Source organism: Clarias gariepinus, chromosome 3 (assembly GCF_024256425.1).
Source record: "Clarias gariepinus isolate MV-2021 ecotype Netherlands chromosome 3, CGAR_prim_01v2, whole genome shotgun sequence".
NCBI lineage: Eukaryota > Metazoa > Chordata > Actinopteri > Siluriformes > Clariidae > Clarias > Clarias gariepinus.
The window spans coordinates 24618876-24637210 of NC_071102.1; the positions used below are offsets into that span (position 1 = coordinate 24618876).

The following is an 18335-nucleotide window of genomic DNA, read 5'->3' on the forward strand; positions in this document are numbered from 1 at the left end:
CGCCCTACCACCATCGCTAATAAGTGTTTTATTTATTAGGGGTGCTTGTAAAGCAAAGCATCACTTGTATTATCTTGTAGGCTTTTTATTTGTTTATTTATTTATCAAAAAATGATAATAAAGTCCCTTTTTTTATGCACCCCGCAAGGGGGTATAAGTTGTGCCCAAATTTGCCTTAATTATCATATAATGGTGCATATAAGGTAGTCGTTACTGAAACAGGAAGTGCTCACAGGCGCGTTCCCTGCTGTGGTAACGTCTATGAATCCCATCGTCATAGAGACATGGAGGGGGGGGGCTTTTTATACTCAGGCTACCAATCATTCTCTCAGGGTTATTGTGAGGCCGCAAAGCCACGCCCTAGCAATCACTTTAGAGCACTTTAGCAACCGATCCCGTAGACTGTCATTGTAAAAAGTCCCAGAGGATCGAGTTTTGCCAGGGCAAGCTCCACTCACTTTTTTTTTTTTTTTTCAGAAAATGTACTTGTGTAGTACTGATGATTTGTTTACTATAAATACTCTAAACAACGTTGCACAAATTATAAGTAAAATTTTTATTTCCTGGAAAGCAACTAATGCAGCATGTTTCATTCTCATATTATTTCCTGTCGATTATAAAGAAGCTGCAACCAATAAACTAAAACCACTAAAGAACTAGGCGACTAAAGAAATCAGGCGGCTCTCACGCACGCCGAAATGCTACTCTAAAATGCGATTGTCTTGCTATACTCTTGCATGTGAATCTTATACGAAAGCGATATAGTCATTGTATAGTTGTCTTTATGTTATGTGTTACGACTACAAGAGTTTCCTTTATTGCCCTTAAGTTCCTGACAGGATGCATCCATTAACAGCAACGCTATCTCACACTCATGTTGCACAGTATAACGTTACTCAAACTGTACTAGGGCTGCAACTAACGATTATTTTGATAATTGATTAGTTGGACGATTATGTTTTCGGTTAATCGATTAATCGGATAAAACCTAACCTCTTCTTTAATTTGATATTTTGCTCATAATTATTAAAAAAAACATAAATCAAGGTATTATTAATGTATAAAAATAAACTTTTAAAAATGCAAAAGCCACATATAGAGTTTAATAATCTTTAATTTTGACCTTTTAAACCTTAAATGAAATGTAGTATATGATATATACAGTATAAATAAATAGCCTATATATATAGTTAAAAAATACACTGATATATTCAGTTGTTAAGATATAAACAGCTAAAATAATGTAATTTTGTATAATAAAATTATGTATGCATAAGTGAAACCACAGTAAATTACAAGTTAACTTTGTAGTGGACTATAAACAAAAATTGTAGAAATGCAAAAAGCTAATAGTCACAAATGTACTGTTATTTGCATTTGCTGAAAACCACAACAATCACTAAATGTAATATTCTACTGTTATTCGCACCGTTTAAATTAAGCTAATCTAAAGTAGCGCCATTTAACTACTCATTATTGCTCATGAGGTGATTGCGCAATGTTATGATAGCGAGTAGCACGTGAACAGATCTAGCGCGACTGTCCCGAAGTTAGCAAACAGTTTAAACAAAAGCACTTAAACTATAAAACTTTTACACGATGAAGAGATTCGCCATGCGTAACACCAACATGTTTTCTTTTTAAGTGTTCGTGCATGACATGCCGTGAAAGCTCCGTCTTGCATAGCGTGCAGGTTACCGCCTTCTTAGAGGCGTTTAATGTAAATTGCTATCATACCTTGGAGCCAGCCCTAAACTGTACTATACCGACATTTTGAAATAATCTGTCATTTAATATGTGAATGTCTGTTAGCTAAATTCTGCCGTATAGAAATCTGTGTCTTTAAACACAACGCGAACAGCACTGACGTGTGCAACGTAACGAGAGAGTTCGTAATACGAGCTGCTCAAAGCTGGATCAAGTGATTCTCAGGCAGCGAGAGAAGCCGGAGCGCTTTCTCTTCATTTTATTCAGAGAGCAGACTCGAAGTGATGGCAGCACCAAAGAGGTGGCCCGAAGTGAAACATGGAGATATTTCTGTTATAAAGTGGGCAAAAAAGGCGAACGCCTAAACACAGCGGCCCCGCTGAGCACGTGCTGGTAGAGAGAAAATAGTAACTTATCAAGTCTGGTAGAGCTGGGAATATTTCGGGAAATTCACTGCACATTCGAGAGTCGAGTTTACTACTTGAGATTCTCTCTTCTGTTACAAAAAAAAAAAAAGAATGCACAGAAGAACAAAAAAAAATTGTGTTTTCCTTTTCTGGAGCGAAATATGTTTTTCCATTTTTCCATGTTAAAACTTGCTGAAGCCTCTAAAAAGTGCATCGCGACTTAAGGAAAACTGTCTGAAGTCTACAGTTGTCTACATCGCAGGGCATCTAATGTTTTGCATCGTTGGGATACAGTATCGATACATGAAGTATTTGTTTATTTACAAGATTATCCGTCTGTCTATCTACAACACTGTGAAAGGCTTGCGTCTACACTTCACTTCTTCATATTAAAATAAATCAAAGAAATTTAAGCAAATGTTTCACTGTAACAGGCTACAAAGTGTCTAAAGATTAGCAAAGAACAAGCAGCGATAACCGGGCACAAGCACCAATGCTCCAGAAAGACAATGGGCACACTGGGCACATGCATTTAAAGGGTTCATACCAATACCATTGTGACAAATTTTATGTTTACATCTCCAAAAAGCCCCAGAAGCTGGAAAAAATGCATCACACTATGATGTCACTTAAAATAATGGCACAACACAAAGTTGTAAAATCCCTTTACAGATTTGCATCCTCGATCACGTCGGCCCAGTTTGGTGGCAATCGTATAAATCCCCTAGGAGTATATCAAAATCCATTGGGTGCGTTTTGCAAACGACCCAAAATAACTGGCTTCCTGTTGAGTTTAGCCCAGGACATGCAATGGGAAAGTTGTTCGGCTGAACGAGCTCTACATATATACCGGGTTTTGCGTGCGTAAAACTAAATGGCGTACCGCTCAAAAGTTTTGGGGTCACGTGAAAATTTCCTTGTTTTCCATAGAAAACAAGTTTTCATGCCATTCACAAAGAATTTTATCCATTTTACAAACAATTAAAGATGTTTAAAGCCGGAATTCTCACTGTAATGGAGCGGCCGGCGCGGACTCCGGATCTGAACTCTATTGAGCTGTTTACGTGGCCATATGGTACGGAGGAAGACTCCTCCAAGCCGATCCATCTTATGGGACATGATCCATGAAGTATGGGAAGAAATATCAAAAGATAGAATACATAATCGCTGCAAAAATTGTTTGTTCATTTATTTATTTATTTATTTGAAATGGAGGCAACTATTGAACACATTCGTCATTTCCATCAAAATCAATATTTCCAATTCTAATATTTCTAATTTTTTATTTTGATTTCAAATGTGATCCCGAACTTTTAAGCGGTAGTGTGTGTACGCTCCTCAAAAAAGCAACATTATGGAGTTAACAAATGGAATACATCCCGAGCTAAAGCTCATAATTGTGTGTTTATAGTATAAAGATGAAGAACATGTCAGATCAGCAAAAACTGCTCTTAATCACTTTGGAGATCTTGCAGGATCTCAGGATTAAGGAGATCATCCCAAGTTGCGTTTCTCTTTTTTTTCTTTTTTCTTTTTCGAGTATGATGAGTTATGATTTCCAGTCGGACACAGCGTTAAGTTACAGCAGTTAACGTCTGTCAATACAAACATTATTAATGTTGGTCTGGATAATGTTGTTTGGTGCTTTTGCTCCGTCAACCTTTTTGTACAGCCAGCCTGCTAGAAACCGGGCGCGCATGGATGGACTAGCAAACTTTAGAATTAGCACAGATGAGAGGGCGATTTTCTGAGAATGTTATTTTATAACATTTGCCCCACCTTCTCTATAACCTGGTGAACCCATGGGTGGTTCCAGCAGTAAGGCAAAGCCAATCAGGGCCACGCCAAATCCTTCAACGTTAATCTTCACTCACGCACACTGACTCGTCTTGTTCGGTCTGATGGAGAAAGAAAAAAAAGGAGCGGCAAACAAACAACCTAGCTCTTCTCTGAAATGCCTCGTAGGCACACAACACAAAGAACACACACACACACAGCCTGCCTGCAGTGACCTTCTGACTCGGAATAGCAGGAGCTTTTGTTAACATCTCGCAGGCTTTTGAGGATGGAAGGGATTATACGTGCTTTAGCTTCACCGCAAGGGCTCCAATCAATCAAGAAAAACGAGAAATGTCTAACGCGAAGCCCGTGTGTGCGCTCAGACACACACTCAAGATGAAAAAAAAAAGATAACAAGCACAGACAGGAAACCAAGTGAGCGGCCGTCGCCATGGAGACGCGCAACTGTCAGGTGTGGATCCGCTGATGCCATCGAGAGGAAAAACTGGTCGCGGAGACGAGCGAGCCTTTACCAACATTGCTCGTATGGAAAAGTCACGAGTGTGTGTGTGTGAGAAGACTCTGCAATGTTACAGCATGCAGATATAATATCACTCATTGTTTTATTTTTTGTTCCAGTGGATAAGACTGTTGATCCAATTACTGATAAATAGATTCAGCACTTTGTGGCTGAGGAAGATCTGCTGGGATTTCCTGGCAGGTCCGCTTCGTTATGCTTGAGTTAGTTCTCTTCACACTTTACTGAGCCTGAGTGCTGAGTACAGGATTTTTTTTTTAAAACAGGCAGGAAGGAAGGAAGGAGAAGAAGAAGAAATAACAAAAGGGATGAAGGTCCAGAAAAAGCACAACCTCGCGTTTCAGCTGCTTCCTGTAGATTGTCATTGGATAGTATTTATTACTAGCCGCGTCCGCGTGGAATACCCCCCCCCCAAAAAAACAAACAAACAAACAAACAAACAAACAGCCCAATCACAAACCAGAATTGGTATTTAAAATGCGTGTTTGTAAGCCAAGTCTAATAATAAGTAGGTAAAGTACAGTAGTCGGCAACCGTAAACACTTAAAGAGCCATGTGGACCCGTTTCCTACAGAAAAGAAACGAAACCCTTTCAACATCCAAAATGAAGATAACACTGCATACATATTGTTTCTACCTTTATGCAATGTATAAAAAAACTGGTGTGTTGCATTTATGTAATCAATGAACTGCTACAGGGAAAAAACGAAATCTTATTTCTGCATGCAACGCAAACATTATGAACTACAGGGGGAAAAAAAGACGCTGGGTTTAAAGGTTACTTTCAAATAAAATACTCAGTGTTGTATTAGCGTCCTCCTCGTATTTATGAAATAAAAAGCCGAACTTGAACCATCTACCTAGAGCAAACCGACAAATTTCAAATTCAAAATTCAAATTAAAATTTTATTTGTCACATACACAGTCATACACAGTACGAAATGTAGTGAAATGCTTACGACATGTACTACATGTAATGCTTACAGTCAGCCGTCAACCTGAATAAAACCTGGGGTTAAAAAGCTTGGTTAACTATTCCATAATTTAAACGCATTTTACTTTAATGTAACAAGATCACCATAATCTTTTAATCTAGAGTTACATAAAAAAACTTGACAAACTAAGAATAAAAAATTTACATTTAATACTCATTTTATTTTTATTTATTTTTTGCGAAACCGCAGGGAACCGCAGCAGTGGAATGAAAGAGACAGAAGCGGCTCCAGAGCTGCGGGTTGCAGACCCCTGTTATATTAGTACGACAAAAATATCCAATAAACAATATTTACAAAATCATAAAAAACTAATTCCCTGAAAATGTGCATTTCAAACCAAGTCAAATAAGAGCGACAAAACTTTCATCAAAACAGCGAGATTATTATCCAAATCACAAAGCGAATCCTACACATCCGTTTTTTTTGCAAGCTGTTTAAACATTGAACATTTTATTCCTTCCTATAGAGAACATGAAGTAGAGGCGTGAGATCCTCTTTGTGTTTATTAAGTAGATTTCAATCGCAGACTCATAAGCGCATAAAAAAAGGACAGCGGCATCTGTTGAATTTTTTTAATTATTTATAAAAATAAATTATGTGTTGCGGTAAATGAGCGAAATGAAGGCACGCGATCGTGTTTATAAAGTAGACTTCGATTGTACACTCATAAGCGTCTAATGTACAGCGATACAGCGCCATCTGTTGAACTAATTATTTTTTTTAAGCGCCATGTTTTTTGAATTTATTTATTTTTATAAAAATAAAAATAAAAAGATTTCTTGTTCTGTATCAGTTACGAGCAAGTATTAAATACGTCCAGCGCCATCTGTGGTCATAAAAGTACACTCTTTAAAATGTTTTTTTTTTATTTTTTATTTTAAATAAGAGTGTTTTTCATTTAAATTTCATAGTAGCATATCTTCTTTTCCTGTGGGCTGATTGCGATGAAACAAAGTCTATATGTTACCTCAAATTCTGCCAAATACATCGATGAAAACCGCATTAAAATCTCTTCAGTAGTTTTTACGTGATCCCTGCACAAACAGACAGACAGAAATTCTGAAAAATATCTTGGTGTTCTATAACTTATCTTATGTCCTCCAAAATTATTATTTTTTTGCAAATATATTTAATGTACAGACTTTATAGTTTTCACTGTTTCATTATATGTACAATATAGATTTCAAATTTGAAAAAAATATTTAAAAAATTACAGAAAAAAAATCCTAAAATCCATCTTGAAGTGTTCTATAACTCGTCTTATGTCCCCACAAACTATTTTGCCGACATCTAAGTTTTATTATATTTATAGATTATGGTGGATGCGAGTTAAAAAAAAAAAAAAAAAAAAAAACACCCCACAATAATTAAGCAATGTCTTACAAGAGCACAGCTGTGACAGAGCAATACAGCACGACCTCGAGTGCGATATCGCTTTTATACTAACGGTTCCACAAACACCATGTTTTACGTTTCTTTTTTTTTTTTTATCAAACCAGTTTTTTTTCCCCCATAATTTTTTTTTCACCTATTTTGTATGTAAATTTACAACGTGCTGCATTTATTAAAAAAAAAAAGAAAAAAAAGTCTGCACGCTGAAGTGACCAACACTGTGATGTCATGAGCTGGTCCTCTGCCAAAGACACACTCATGAAAAGACTCTCGCACGTCTCTCAGCGGTCACCGATCTGTTTCCTTCGCACTGGATTTCTAGATACAGCAAACCTTGTTGAAGAACCAAGCTTTGACAGCTTTTTTTTTTTCACACACACACACACACACACACACACACACACACACGCTCTTCTAACATCGCTCTTTCTTCCCACCAGGTGGCAGAGACAAGCGCGGTGGTCCGGTTTTAACATTCCCGTCACGCACCAATCATGACCGAATACGACATGAGGACCTGCGCAGGCTAATTGCATATCTCGCCGGTATCCCCAGGTACTCCCTCCTTCTGTCTCTCTCTTTCTCTCTCTCTCTCTCACACACACAAACACACACACACACACACACACACACACACACACACACACACACACACACACACACACTATTCTCACAGGAATCACTCTCTTCCAACATGGAACTAATAGTAACGCAGCACTTTCTTTTCCAACACTGTTCCAGAAGTGTGTGTGATGATAGTGTGCAGTGTTTTACTTTAATTAAACAGGTGATTAGGGATGTGTCTTTACGGAGACGCCGTCTTCACCCCCATTACCTCTCGAAATTGCTGCATTCTGCTGTCATTAGTCTGAGTACATACGGTGTAATTAGCGGCATCGCATCAATCAGAGTCTTGTTTTAAAGCTCGGGTCTTAGCTGTTGTAGCGCTCGAATGTTTACAAGTTTGACTCTTTAGATGGTTTTTGGAATTTTTTTTTATGTCATGACCCGGATTTTAAGAGCTTAGTATATTGCCGTGTTCATCGCAAACTCTTTGTTTATTTTCCCTGTTTTGGCTTCAACATTGAGATTGTCGCATGTCCCTAAACACAGATAGAAGGTTACTGTTTTTCCCATCTTCCTGTTTTTCTCCCCAAAACACACACCACATCGGTGGCTTTAGATTTCCCCTAGGTGCCATTGTGTATGTGCCCTTGTTGAACTGGCGTCTCAAAAAGGATGTGACCCTGACCATGATAAAAACTCTACTCGACAATGAGCACGTGTGAGATGAGAAATCCAACTAGCAACAATAAAAGAAAACATTCTACTGCATTAGAGACGGGAATCATCACTCATCTCATTTGCAGGTCGTCCTCGAATTATGAACAAGTTCCATTCCGGGAACATGTTTGTAAGTCAGATTTGTTCTTAAGTCCAACAAAGTGAGTCTAGTACACTTTTGACACGAATAACAATGTAAAGCAAACCAATTCACTCGACTTGTCCCTTTTCCCCACAAAAACCGTAACCGCGCCTAAGGAGATGAATCTCGCAGGTCAAATGCCTGTCGTCTCTGCGTCTTTAAATCGTGAAGGAAATCAAAAGCCATTTTGTCTCAAAGCTGTTGCACATCGTCATACTTGGAGAATCACAATATAAATGTGGTTCTACTTCGGGTTCAATCACAGAAGTAGCTCTCACGTGTATTGTAGAATAAAATGCAGTGCACTAGGTACCAATATTTACAATTATATACAATATTCTCAGTGTATTCATAAATGTATAAAATGTCTAAAGTCAGGTATATTGTTCGTGTGTTCTTGTGGTGGTGCGGGAGAAACGAGTCAATTTTAATGAATCAGTCCGGGAGCACAATGATAGCAAATGTCTGTCCTGTAAAGCATTCCTGATGGTGAATAATCCTAATTTCGGGAATAACAAAACAGTTCACAAAATGGCATTTGCAGTAAACGTTGTCCTTCCCTCCCAGTTTGAATTTAAACAAGGTCAGCTGATTTGTTAGGCACGTAGTCAGTGTATTGTTATGCTTTACATTGTATAAACTGTGTCAAAGGTGTATAAGACTCACTTTGTTGGACTAAATCCGACTTACAAACGTGCTCCCGGAGCGGAACTTGTCTGTAAGTCGGGGACGACCTGCACTCTTCTCCAAATGTAATAATTTTAATGACTTGGATCAGCCCGATGCCACTACAGCTGCATGCTCTGCTCTCTGTAGTTATATATAGTCTTTGTTGTTGTGGTTGTTTCGTCATTGGTTGGTTAGAGTGGTTGCATCTGATGGAGGAGTGTAACACCTGAGATAGAGAGAGAGAAGGAATCGACACTGAGGGATGCAAAAAAAAAAAAAGGCTGGATTAAAAGGGAAAGATAGGCGGCATGTGCATGAGCCGGAGCGTGGGCCAGACTCTGAAAAACCTGCAGCGCTCCAGCTTTTGCCAACAGACCTTCCTCCTCCTCAACATCATCGCTTTCTCTTCTCAGCTCCATTCCCTGCACCCACACAGTCACACCAGAGCGAGAGAGAGCGAGAGAGATGGAGTATCTGAGCTAATCCTATCAGCAGAGAAAGAGAGCGAGAGAGCTTAAGAGTGACAGAGAGCAAACGCAGAAAGAATTGGGGAGGGCAAGTGAGGGTGCGTGTGGGTGGGAGAGAGAGTGAGAGAGCGCGCGAGAGAAGAGCGAGTGCATGAGAGGAAAACAGTGTCGCAGTTGCACTGGCTGCATTGCGCGCCTGCTGATGGAGCGGATGCAGGACGGCTAGGCTCGATCCCTCGGTGCGCGCTCGTTACCCGAGGTGATTGACAGAGTGGCGATGCGCTAGCGGGCGAGACCGAGGGTTTCTATCGGCGCACACAGATGGTCGCGAAGGTTTCCGCCAGCTGTTTACGCTCCCCATTTACGTACGCTCTGTCGGTAAGCATATAACACCGCTCATATATATATATATATATATATATATATATATATATATATATATATATTTCTACTTTTTCTCGTTGCCTTCATTATGAAAAACAGGAGCGCGTTATTAATTGTTTTCTGTCCTGATGTATTTTCTGTTCTTCCAGCTCGCAGCATCCTGAGAGAGGAGGAACAATGCTGAGTGGGTTATGTAATGCAAGCACTGATCTGTCTCTGTCTCTCTCTCTCGCGCTCTCTTCTCTCTCCTTTCTTCTTCTAGCGAGGACGTATGTAAACATGGCTTCACGGTCATCGTGGACATGCGTGGCTCCAAGTGGGACTCCATCAAGCCGCTGCTGAAGATCCTGCAGGAGTCGTTCCCCTGCTGCATCCACGTCGCGCTCATCATCAAACCCGACAACTTCTGGCAGAAACAGAGGACCAACTTCGGCAGTTCCAAGTTCGAGTTTGAGGTACGGGTCTGACATGTCGTCTACAAACCGATGCCCAGTTTCGTTCCCGGTGTCGTGTGGGTTCAAGGCGTTGTGGGTCACTCGCAGCTCCTCTTACATCATCACGGTTTCTTAAAATAGAAATCATTTTTGGTGTTTTTTTTTGTTTTGTTTTTAGCATGTGTGTTTGCTTCGTGTTGATGTGATTGAATTATTTCTGCGCCGTAGAAGTAAGGGTGTGTGTGTGTGTGTGTGTGTGTGTGTGTGTGTGTGTGTGTGTGTGTGTGTGTGTGAGAGAGAGACAGAGAGAGAGCGCAGATGAGAATGAGAGGGAAAAGATATTTGTGTTATTGTAGCGAGTAGTTTTTCCTCTGGGTACTGTTTGTTTTTGTTTTTTGTGTGTAACAGAGTAAAAATGATGAGACATTCTAGCGTATTATTCTAGTGAGCTTGTTGTCATCACGGTGTGTGCGCGTGTGCGCATTGTGAGTGGCTGAGTGTGGATGAAGAGAGATTATGGTTTGTTATTGTGGTGAGCCAGTTGGTTTCTGGGTCCTAGAGGTGTGTGTGTGTGTGTGTGATTGAAGGCTATTTTCTGTTTCCTGTGGAATAGTGATGCTGTTCATATACATGCGTTTGTTGAGCAAGATGCTGTAGTGTAGTAGAGTGTGTGTGTGCGCGCACGCTCCAGGCTGTTTTCTTGTTGCTGTGCTGCAGTGATGTATGGCTGTGTGTGTATAGGTGTATAAGATTGTATGTGGGTGTGAATACTGTATGGGTTGGTTTAGGCTGCTGTAGAGCGCTCTGAGTGTGTGCGTGCGTGTGTTTGAGATGTACACGCTATGTAATACTACTGTATGTAATATAATGACATGTACTGTGTAATATAGTGATAAAATGTGTGTGTGTGAGAGAGATGTACACACTGTATAGCAGTCAGGCTGTGTGTGTGTGTGTGCGCGCGTGTATACAGTAGATGAAAGTGTAGCTGTAGTGTGTATTTAATGGAACTCAGGAGGAGAGGCAGACAGCTCAGTGTCGCCTTTTCACACAGCCGTGCTGAAGCCCACTCGCTTTTGTCAGTCCATCTGCTCTCTCTCTCTCTCTGTCCCTCCTTCTTTCTCTCTCTCCATCGTTCCCTCTTTCTTTATGTGACTCTGCAGAACAGACCGTGCTTCAATTTTCCCAAATGGCTTAGACAGACGTGTCTGATTGTGGAAATTAAATGAGACTTAGTCTGAGTGGAGCCGCTGATCTCTCATTTCTAACATGTTTAGGGGAAACGGCGCTTCTCAGAAACAAAGCAGATTAGATCTGGTACTCAGATTAACTGCTCTGTTGAGATTAACTCCCTTAACTCCAGTACTCAGATCAGCTCTGGTACTTAAATTAACTTCTGTTCTCAGGTTGACTCTATTAACTCTAATACTAAGATTAGCTCTGGTACTCAGATTAGCTCTATTCTCGCCAGTACTCAGATTAGCTCCAGGACTCAGATTAGCGCCTTAAAATTCAGTACTCTGATTAGCTCCGGTACTCAGATTAGCGCCATTAACTCCAATACTCAGATTAACTCCATTAAATTCAGTACTCTGATTAGATCCGGTACTCAGATTAGCGCCATGAACTCCAGTACTCAGAGTAACTTCTTTAAATTTAGTCCTCTGATTAGCTCTGGTATTTAGATTAGTGTCATAACCTCCAGTAACTCCATTAAATTCAGTACTCAGATTATGTCTGGCACTCAGAGTAACTCCAGTACTCAGATTAGCTCCGGTACTTAGATTAACTCCATAAGTCCCTGTGCTCATATTACTTCCAGTGTTCGAAATAACTCCATTAGCTCTGGTACTCAGATTGGCGCCGGTACTTTGATTAGCACATGTACTCAGATTAGCTCCGGTACTCAGATTAACTCCATCAGATCCCATATTCAGATTAGCTCCGGTATGCAGATTAACTCCATAAACCCCAATACTCATATTAGCTTTAGCGACAGTACTCAACTATTGACGGTAGTTGAGATTAACTCCTCTACTTCAGTACTCAGATTATGTCGGACGCTCAGATTTATGCCAGTACTTAGATTAGCTCCATTAGGTCCAGTATTCATATTAACTATATAAGATCCAATACTCAGATTAACTCCGGTACTTAGATTAGCTGCAGTACTCAGATTAACGTTATTAGCTCCCGTATACAGATTAACTCCATAAACCCCAGTACTCAGATTAGCTCCAGTAGTCAAATTAGAGCTGAAACGATTCCTCGATTAACTCAAATAATTTGATTACAAAACATGATGGAGGCAAAATCTTCTGCCTCGAACTCTTTTCGAGCTCTTTTCTCCTCTAATTAATTTTAAAAGCTTGCGTTATGTTTTTGCGCAATTATTTGTTTGCCGTGACACAAAGCGCTGATGTCACCTACAAAGTGGCCGGAGACGCAAACAGTTAGTGTGTATTGATTTGAGAAGGCGTTCTGTTGCGGGCTGCAAAATTGGAAGGCAGCGATAAAATTACATTAAAATTTATTTTAATGTGTGCCTCAGTTTTTTTAATACTTAGTCATGTAAAATACCTTTTTTTTCAGTTTCTGCATCTGAGAAAAGGCTTTAAAAAAGAATGTATGTCACTGTAATGCACTTAATTCATCTCAGTCAACTTAAAGCTATTCCTTGTTTTGTGAGTAATGATGTTTATTTTTGATAAAGTGCTGTATGCATTAAAAAAAGTAAAGGTAGATTTTTCTAAAAAACAAACAAACAATTAATCCGATTACTCGATTAATCAATACGATTTTTGGTAGAATACTCGATTACTCAAATATTCGAGAGCTACAGCCCTTATTCAAATTAGCCACATTAGCTCCGTTACTCATAATAACTCCATTAACTCCCGTACTCAGACTAACCCCTTTAACTCTAGTACGCAGATTAGCCTCGGTACTCGTATTAGACCCGATACTGAGATTTTGCTCTCGCCTGCCTTAAAGATTAGTGTGGAAGAATGTTTTGAGATTCACATGCGCTCTAAGTGAACCACAAGCAGTAAGAGTGAGTTCGATTTAAACTGCAGCAGCACGAGAGCAGCTCACGGCTTCATCTCCCGGCTCAGACCTGCTGGAAGTCACGTGTGCGGAATCGATCAGGGGTGTTTTTGGCTTGTGCATGTATGCAGAATGCGCAGATATATAACCGCGTGTCTGAATATAGTTTTTTTCCCCCAGCTCGGAGTATTTGCCTTTTTGTGCTCCAGCCTAAGGCTTCACACCCACTCGAGAAGCTGTGTTTCGATGTGTTTTTAGCTCGTCTGGACCCTTGGCTCTTCCTAAGTAGCTTAGTTCAATTAGATTTATGCCTTCTGTTAAAAATAGCCGTCCCACCTCAGCGGTCATTAACTCGGTCTGAAAGGGTGCTGCTGAGTCACATGGCACACGGCATATTTAGCTTGGAGTGTGTGTGTAAGGATTATTTGTGTTTCTTTTTATATATATACATTGTTTTTTCTCGTCTCTGTCCCTCACCCTCAGACCACCATGGTGTCCCTGGAGGGCTTGTCCAAGGTGGTGGACCCTTCCCAGCTCACACCCGACTTCGAGGGTAGCCTGGATTACAACCACGAAGAGTGGATAGAGATCCGCGTGGCCTTCGAGGAGTTCACGGGCAACGCCAGGCACTTGTTGGCACGCCTCGAGGAGATGCAGGCCACGGTCACGCGCAAGGACTTCCCTCAGGAGCTGGAGGGTGCGAGGCGCATGATCGACGAGCACGCGGCCCTCAAGAAGAAGGTCATGAAGGCGCCCGTGGAGGAGGTGGACGCGGAGGGCCAGCGGCTGCTGCAGCGCATCCAGAGCAGCGAGAGCTACGCCAGCCGCGCGGTACCCTCCGGACCCGGCCAGAGAGAGGCGCAGGGTCAGGGCCAGCCCAACGCTGACACCCAGGGACTGGTGCCGCGTGTCACTGCCCTGCTGGAGCAGCTGCACAGTACTCACCACAACCTGCACCAGGCCTGGCACGTGCGCAAGCTGCAGCTCGACCAGTGCTTCCAGCTGCGGCTCTTTGAGCAGGACGCAGAGAAGGTGAGACACAACAGGCGCCGGGGTCTATTATTAGCGCATCATTATGATGCAGTGTTTTGTGGATGTGTTTCTCGAGTTTAATTTAAAGGTGTCGCTTTTTTTTTATCCTTATCATCAGAATCTGGGGCCAACGTCAAAATAGTCTTTATCTCTGTTTGCCGTCTAGAGTAGTGTTTGTTTTTGTGCTCCTTTACTAATAAAGCGCCGAGAATGATGCAAGTAGTAGGTGCAGGATTTCGCATGTTGCTAAGACACTGGGATTTTTCTTTTTTTCTTTCTTTTCTTCCCCTTCCTCCTGAGAATCGGGTCATTCTCAAGCGTCCTATTTTTAATCCGGCTCACCTGCTTAATCCCACGGGTGTTGCCCGGAGACACACTCTTGCTGTGCACAACCAAACATCATCACACACAACAGGCTGACCCGGACATGACTAACAAACCTTTCTACTTTCTACAGAAGATAAACGTGTTTGTGTTGTGTGTGTTTGCAGATGTTTGACTGGATCATGCACAACAAAGGCCTGTTTCTGGCAGGATACACTGAGATTGGCAACAATCACTCACACGCCATGGATCTCCAGACCCAGCACAATCACTTTGCCATGAACTGTATGGTAAGATTACAGACTTATCTAATATCCAGTATTATATATAAATACAGTGGAACCTTGGCTTGGCTTCATTCTGGAAGTAAGCTCGTATTTCATAACACTTGTAAAACAAAGCAAATTTTTACATAAAAAATAATAGAAACTCAAATTATTTGTTTCACAGCCCAAAAAAATAAAAACATAAAAATAATTAACACAAAATATAAAATAAAAGTAAAACAAAACCTTAAAAAAAAAAAAAAAAGGAAGAAAAAAGGAATCCTGACAGATAAGTGTTTCCGTTTATGCGCGCCGGTGCTGTGTGTCTGTGTGTATGTGTCTGTGTGTATGTGTCTGTGTGTGTGTGTCTGTGTGTATGTAGGTGAACAGGAATTAGCCCCTCCCCTCTTCTCATCTTACACTGTAAACCTTCCTCCTCTCTCATTTGAGTTTTACACACTCACTCACATATTAACGGAAATACTGTTTTATCGGAAAAATTAGCAAGAAACTTCGCTAATAGCTCTCGCATGAGCGCACAAACCAATAAACCTGCACTTTACCTTTGAAAAGATCCACAACAGAGCAGTGTTTCTGTGTAGAGAAGAGTGTGTGTCTGTGTGTGTGGCACAGTGTCCAATGATGCACGTGCACACAAGGGCACAAACTGCAGACTAGAAAATGGATTTTCAACCTCTCTAATAAGACTTGCCTTTGCTCCACACGTGCCCTGCACACACACACACACACACACACACACACACACACACACACACACACACACACAGACACAAAATAAAATATTTTACGCACACGTGGTCACAGTGTTATAGTTAACAGTACATGCGTGCACAGATGTTAACTATACTAGTAAGTGATGCGCACTAACGCGCAGCAAGGGAGACGATTACCCACAATTCTGCAGCGCAAGAGAGAGAAAAACAGTTGGCTCAGTTGTGATCACGTGACGCTCGGCGTCAAAACAAGAAGCGCATGCGTGATACATGATACTTGGTACTCGTGAACCAAGACTTGCTTGTTTTTCAAGTCAAAATTTATTAAAAATCTTTGCTTGTCTTGAGGAACACTCGCAAACCGCGTTACTCGCAATCTGAGGTTTTACTGTGTATCTGTATTTACTTGAAGAGTTGCGGTCAGCAAACATACTGTAGTACACGCCTATTTTTTTATCTTTAAGCTTTTGTTTATTCAATTCTCCTGACTATTCTGACTTAAAATGACCGCTCAAGCTAAAGGCAAACATGGAAACTATTTATACCACTATAAATTTATGAGTGGTGGCCAAGTCAAACCAGGACTTGTGACGAAATTTCTCGTCAGTGAAGGCGTTAAACTGATTGACATTTGAGATGATACTCTTAGCTGCAGTAATATGTTTGATCGGTGCGAACGTTTTGGAGAAGGCTGTATATCAGTAAATGACATGTATATCAGTGTATATCAGTTGTTCCTGTTCTTTGAAAATCTATGGATAACTAGTCGCCAACTTGCGAAAGGGACGCATCTGTCTGTTGGAACAGTCGTTCACAAATGGACATTACAGGAACTCGGCCAGGAGTCATCACCATCCAACGTACGGTCCTGACCTCGCCTCGCTCCAAGCCATTTCCCCATTAAAGGAGTATACCCTTTGCAGATTTAAAACCAATTTTAAATGCATATATCAAAAATAAATGAGAATGAGACCAGTGCTTAAATAACAAACTATATATTGTACAAGATGCAGGATAGGACACTCAAAATCTACACACACACACACACACACACACACACACACACACACACACACACACACACACACATTTTTACTGTCTAGAGAAAAATCCACCACAGTGTTCATCATGCAGAACCTAGCTGTCCATCAAATATGTTTTATTGGACTGTAACTCTTTTACTCTTTTAAGGAATTTGTTTTTATTTTGTTTACATTTAAAAAAAAATAAGTTAAAACTGTTAAACAAGTAAATTCAAATGTAGTTTCTTAAAAATAATAAATTTAAACATCTCTAGTTTTAATATTAAATAACAAAACTGACTCTTGCCATGAATATAGCCGTAGAAGTTGGCGTACGGTAAAAAAAATAATGAAAGTATTCAAAGTCAATCAAATGAAGATTTACATTAGTCTTTTTTTGTTTGTTTGTTTGATTGATTGTTTATGTAAATTTATACACACTTAGGAGCACAAGTACAATACCCAAAAAAAAAAAACGTTTGGACACAACTTATTTTAATTGTTTTTTTTTGTTTGTTTTTTTGTTTTGTGATTTATTTCCTACTTTCTAGAACAATATTGGAGGTTTTAAAACTATATATGTATGTATGTATATATATATAAAAGCAAGACTTTTAAAACATACCTCTGCTGCAGAGGAGAAGTTCATTTAGAGTTACCAGCCTCAGAAATTACCAATTAACAAACAGCACCTCAGATTAGAGCTGTTATGAAGGATTTACAGAGACATAAGACAGAGCAGATACATCTTACTATCAACTGTTCAAACGAGATTATTGTGTATTTTAAATAAATGCCTTCGGCATTGTTTTTTTAAGTGTGGAAAGAAATAAACACACTCTGAGTTTTGTGTCATTTAACTTTTAAAAATCGACGCAGGCCCAAAGTGACGGAAATAATGTCCTAGCAAAAAAACTCCTAGGGTGCTGTTTTATTTTTCACGGAAGACACCATGGATTTAGGTGCGTCCAAACTTTTGACTGGTACCGCGTGCCAGTCAGATATGCACACTTTCTGAACAGACGTGCGCATATCCATCTTCGTAAATGGGGACGATCGTTAGTATCCATCACTTGATGTACTACTTGATAGAATATCACAGCATCTAAGATGGACGTCATCGCGTTTGGTTTCCCTTGTTGTCATTATGAACGGCTGAAACGCTCAGGGACCCTTCGGAGGGAGCACTTGCTGGAACCTTTTTTTTTTTCCCGGCCTGTTTTTCCGCCCCTCCCCAGTGAGTTCACAGGCTCTTAAAATGCTGTCGAGCAAGCACCGAGCCTGTACCGCCTCTGACTTCTGCAGCAGCTCATAAAAAACCTGCACTGCACATCATCTTTAAAGTAATACTCCACATTTTTCATCCTTATCCCCACTCGCTGGATCTGCAGCGCAAAACGATGATGATAATGCCCTAGCAAAAAATAAATAAATAAATAAAATAACAAACGCCTAGGGTGTTGTTAAAACTGCTTTTTAAGCAGCTCCTCTTCAAGGAGTGTTTATGCAAATTCGGCTTTATTTACACGTTCGTCAATACAATACGCCTGAGGAATTCCCAAAAGTGTCCTACGGATGTTAAGTGCCTTCCGTGCAAAGAAACAAGCAGTATAAAGAGAAAAAAAAGTGGGTGGTAATCACCCATGTATTACTGTACAGCGTTGGCGGTGGTGGTTTTTGTTTAGTTGTAGCTTTTATGAGTTTTGATCCC

General features: G+C 40.4%; 1 protein-coding gene across 6 annotated transcripts in view; it reads left to right on the forward strand.

The window, feature by feature from the left end:
- The window catches only part of trioa (trio Rho guanine nucleotide exchange factor a), a 138107-nt gene that overhangs the window by 62212 nt on the left and 57560 nt on the right, over positions 1–18335 (forward strand). For 5 of the 6 annotated variants that reach the window (XM_053492917.1, XM_053492919.1, XM_053492920.1 and 2 more), the window contains exons 4-7: positions 7259–7373; positions 10027–10219; positions 13730–14278; positions 14770–14892. In XM_053492917.1, the coding sequence (XP_053348892.1) occupies positions 7259–7373; positions 10027–10219; positions 13730–14278; positions 14770–14892 (980 nt within the window). Of the gene's footprint in view, positions 1–7258; positions 7374–9621; positions 9759–10026; positions 10220–13729; positions 14279–14769; positions 14893–18335 lie in introns of those variants that run through there. The other variant, XM_053492922.1, reaches the window with a different exon arrangement.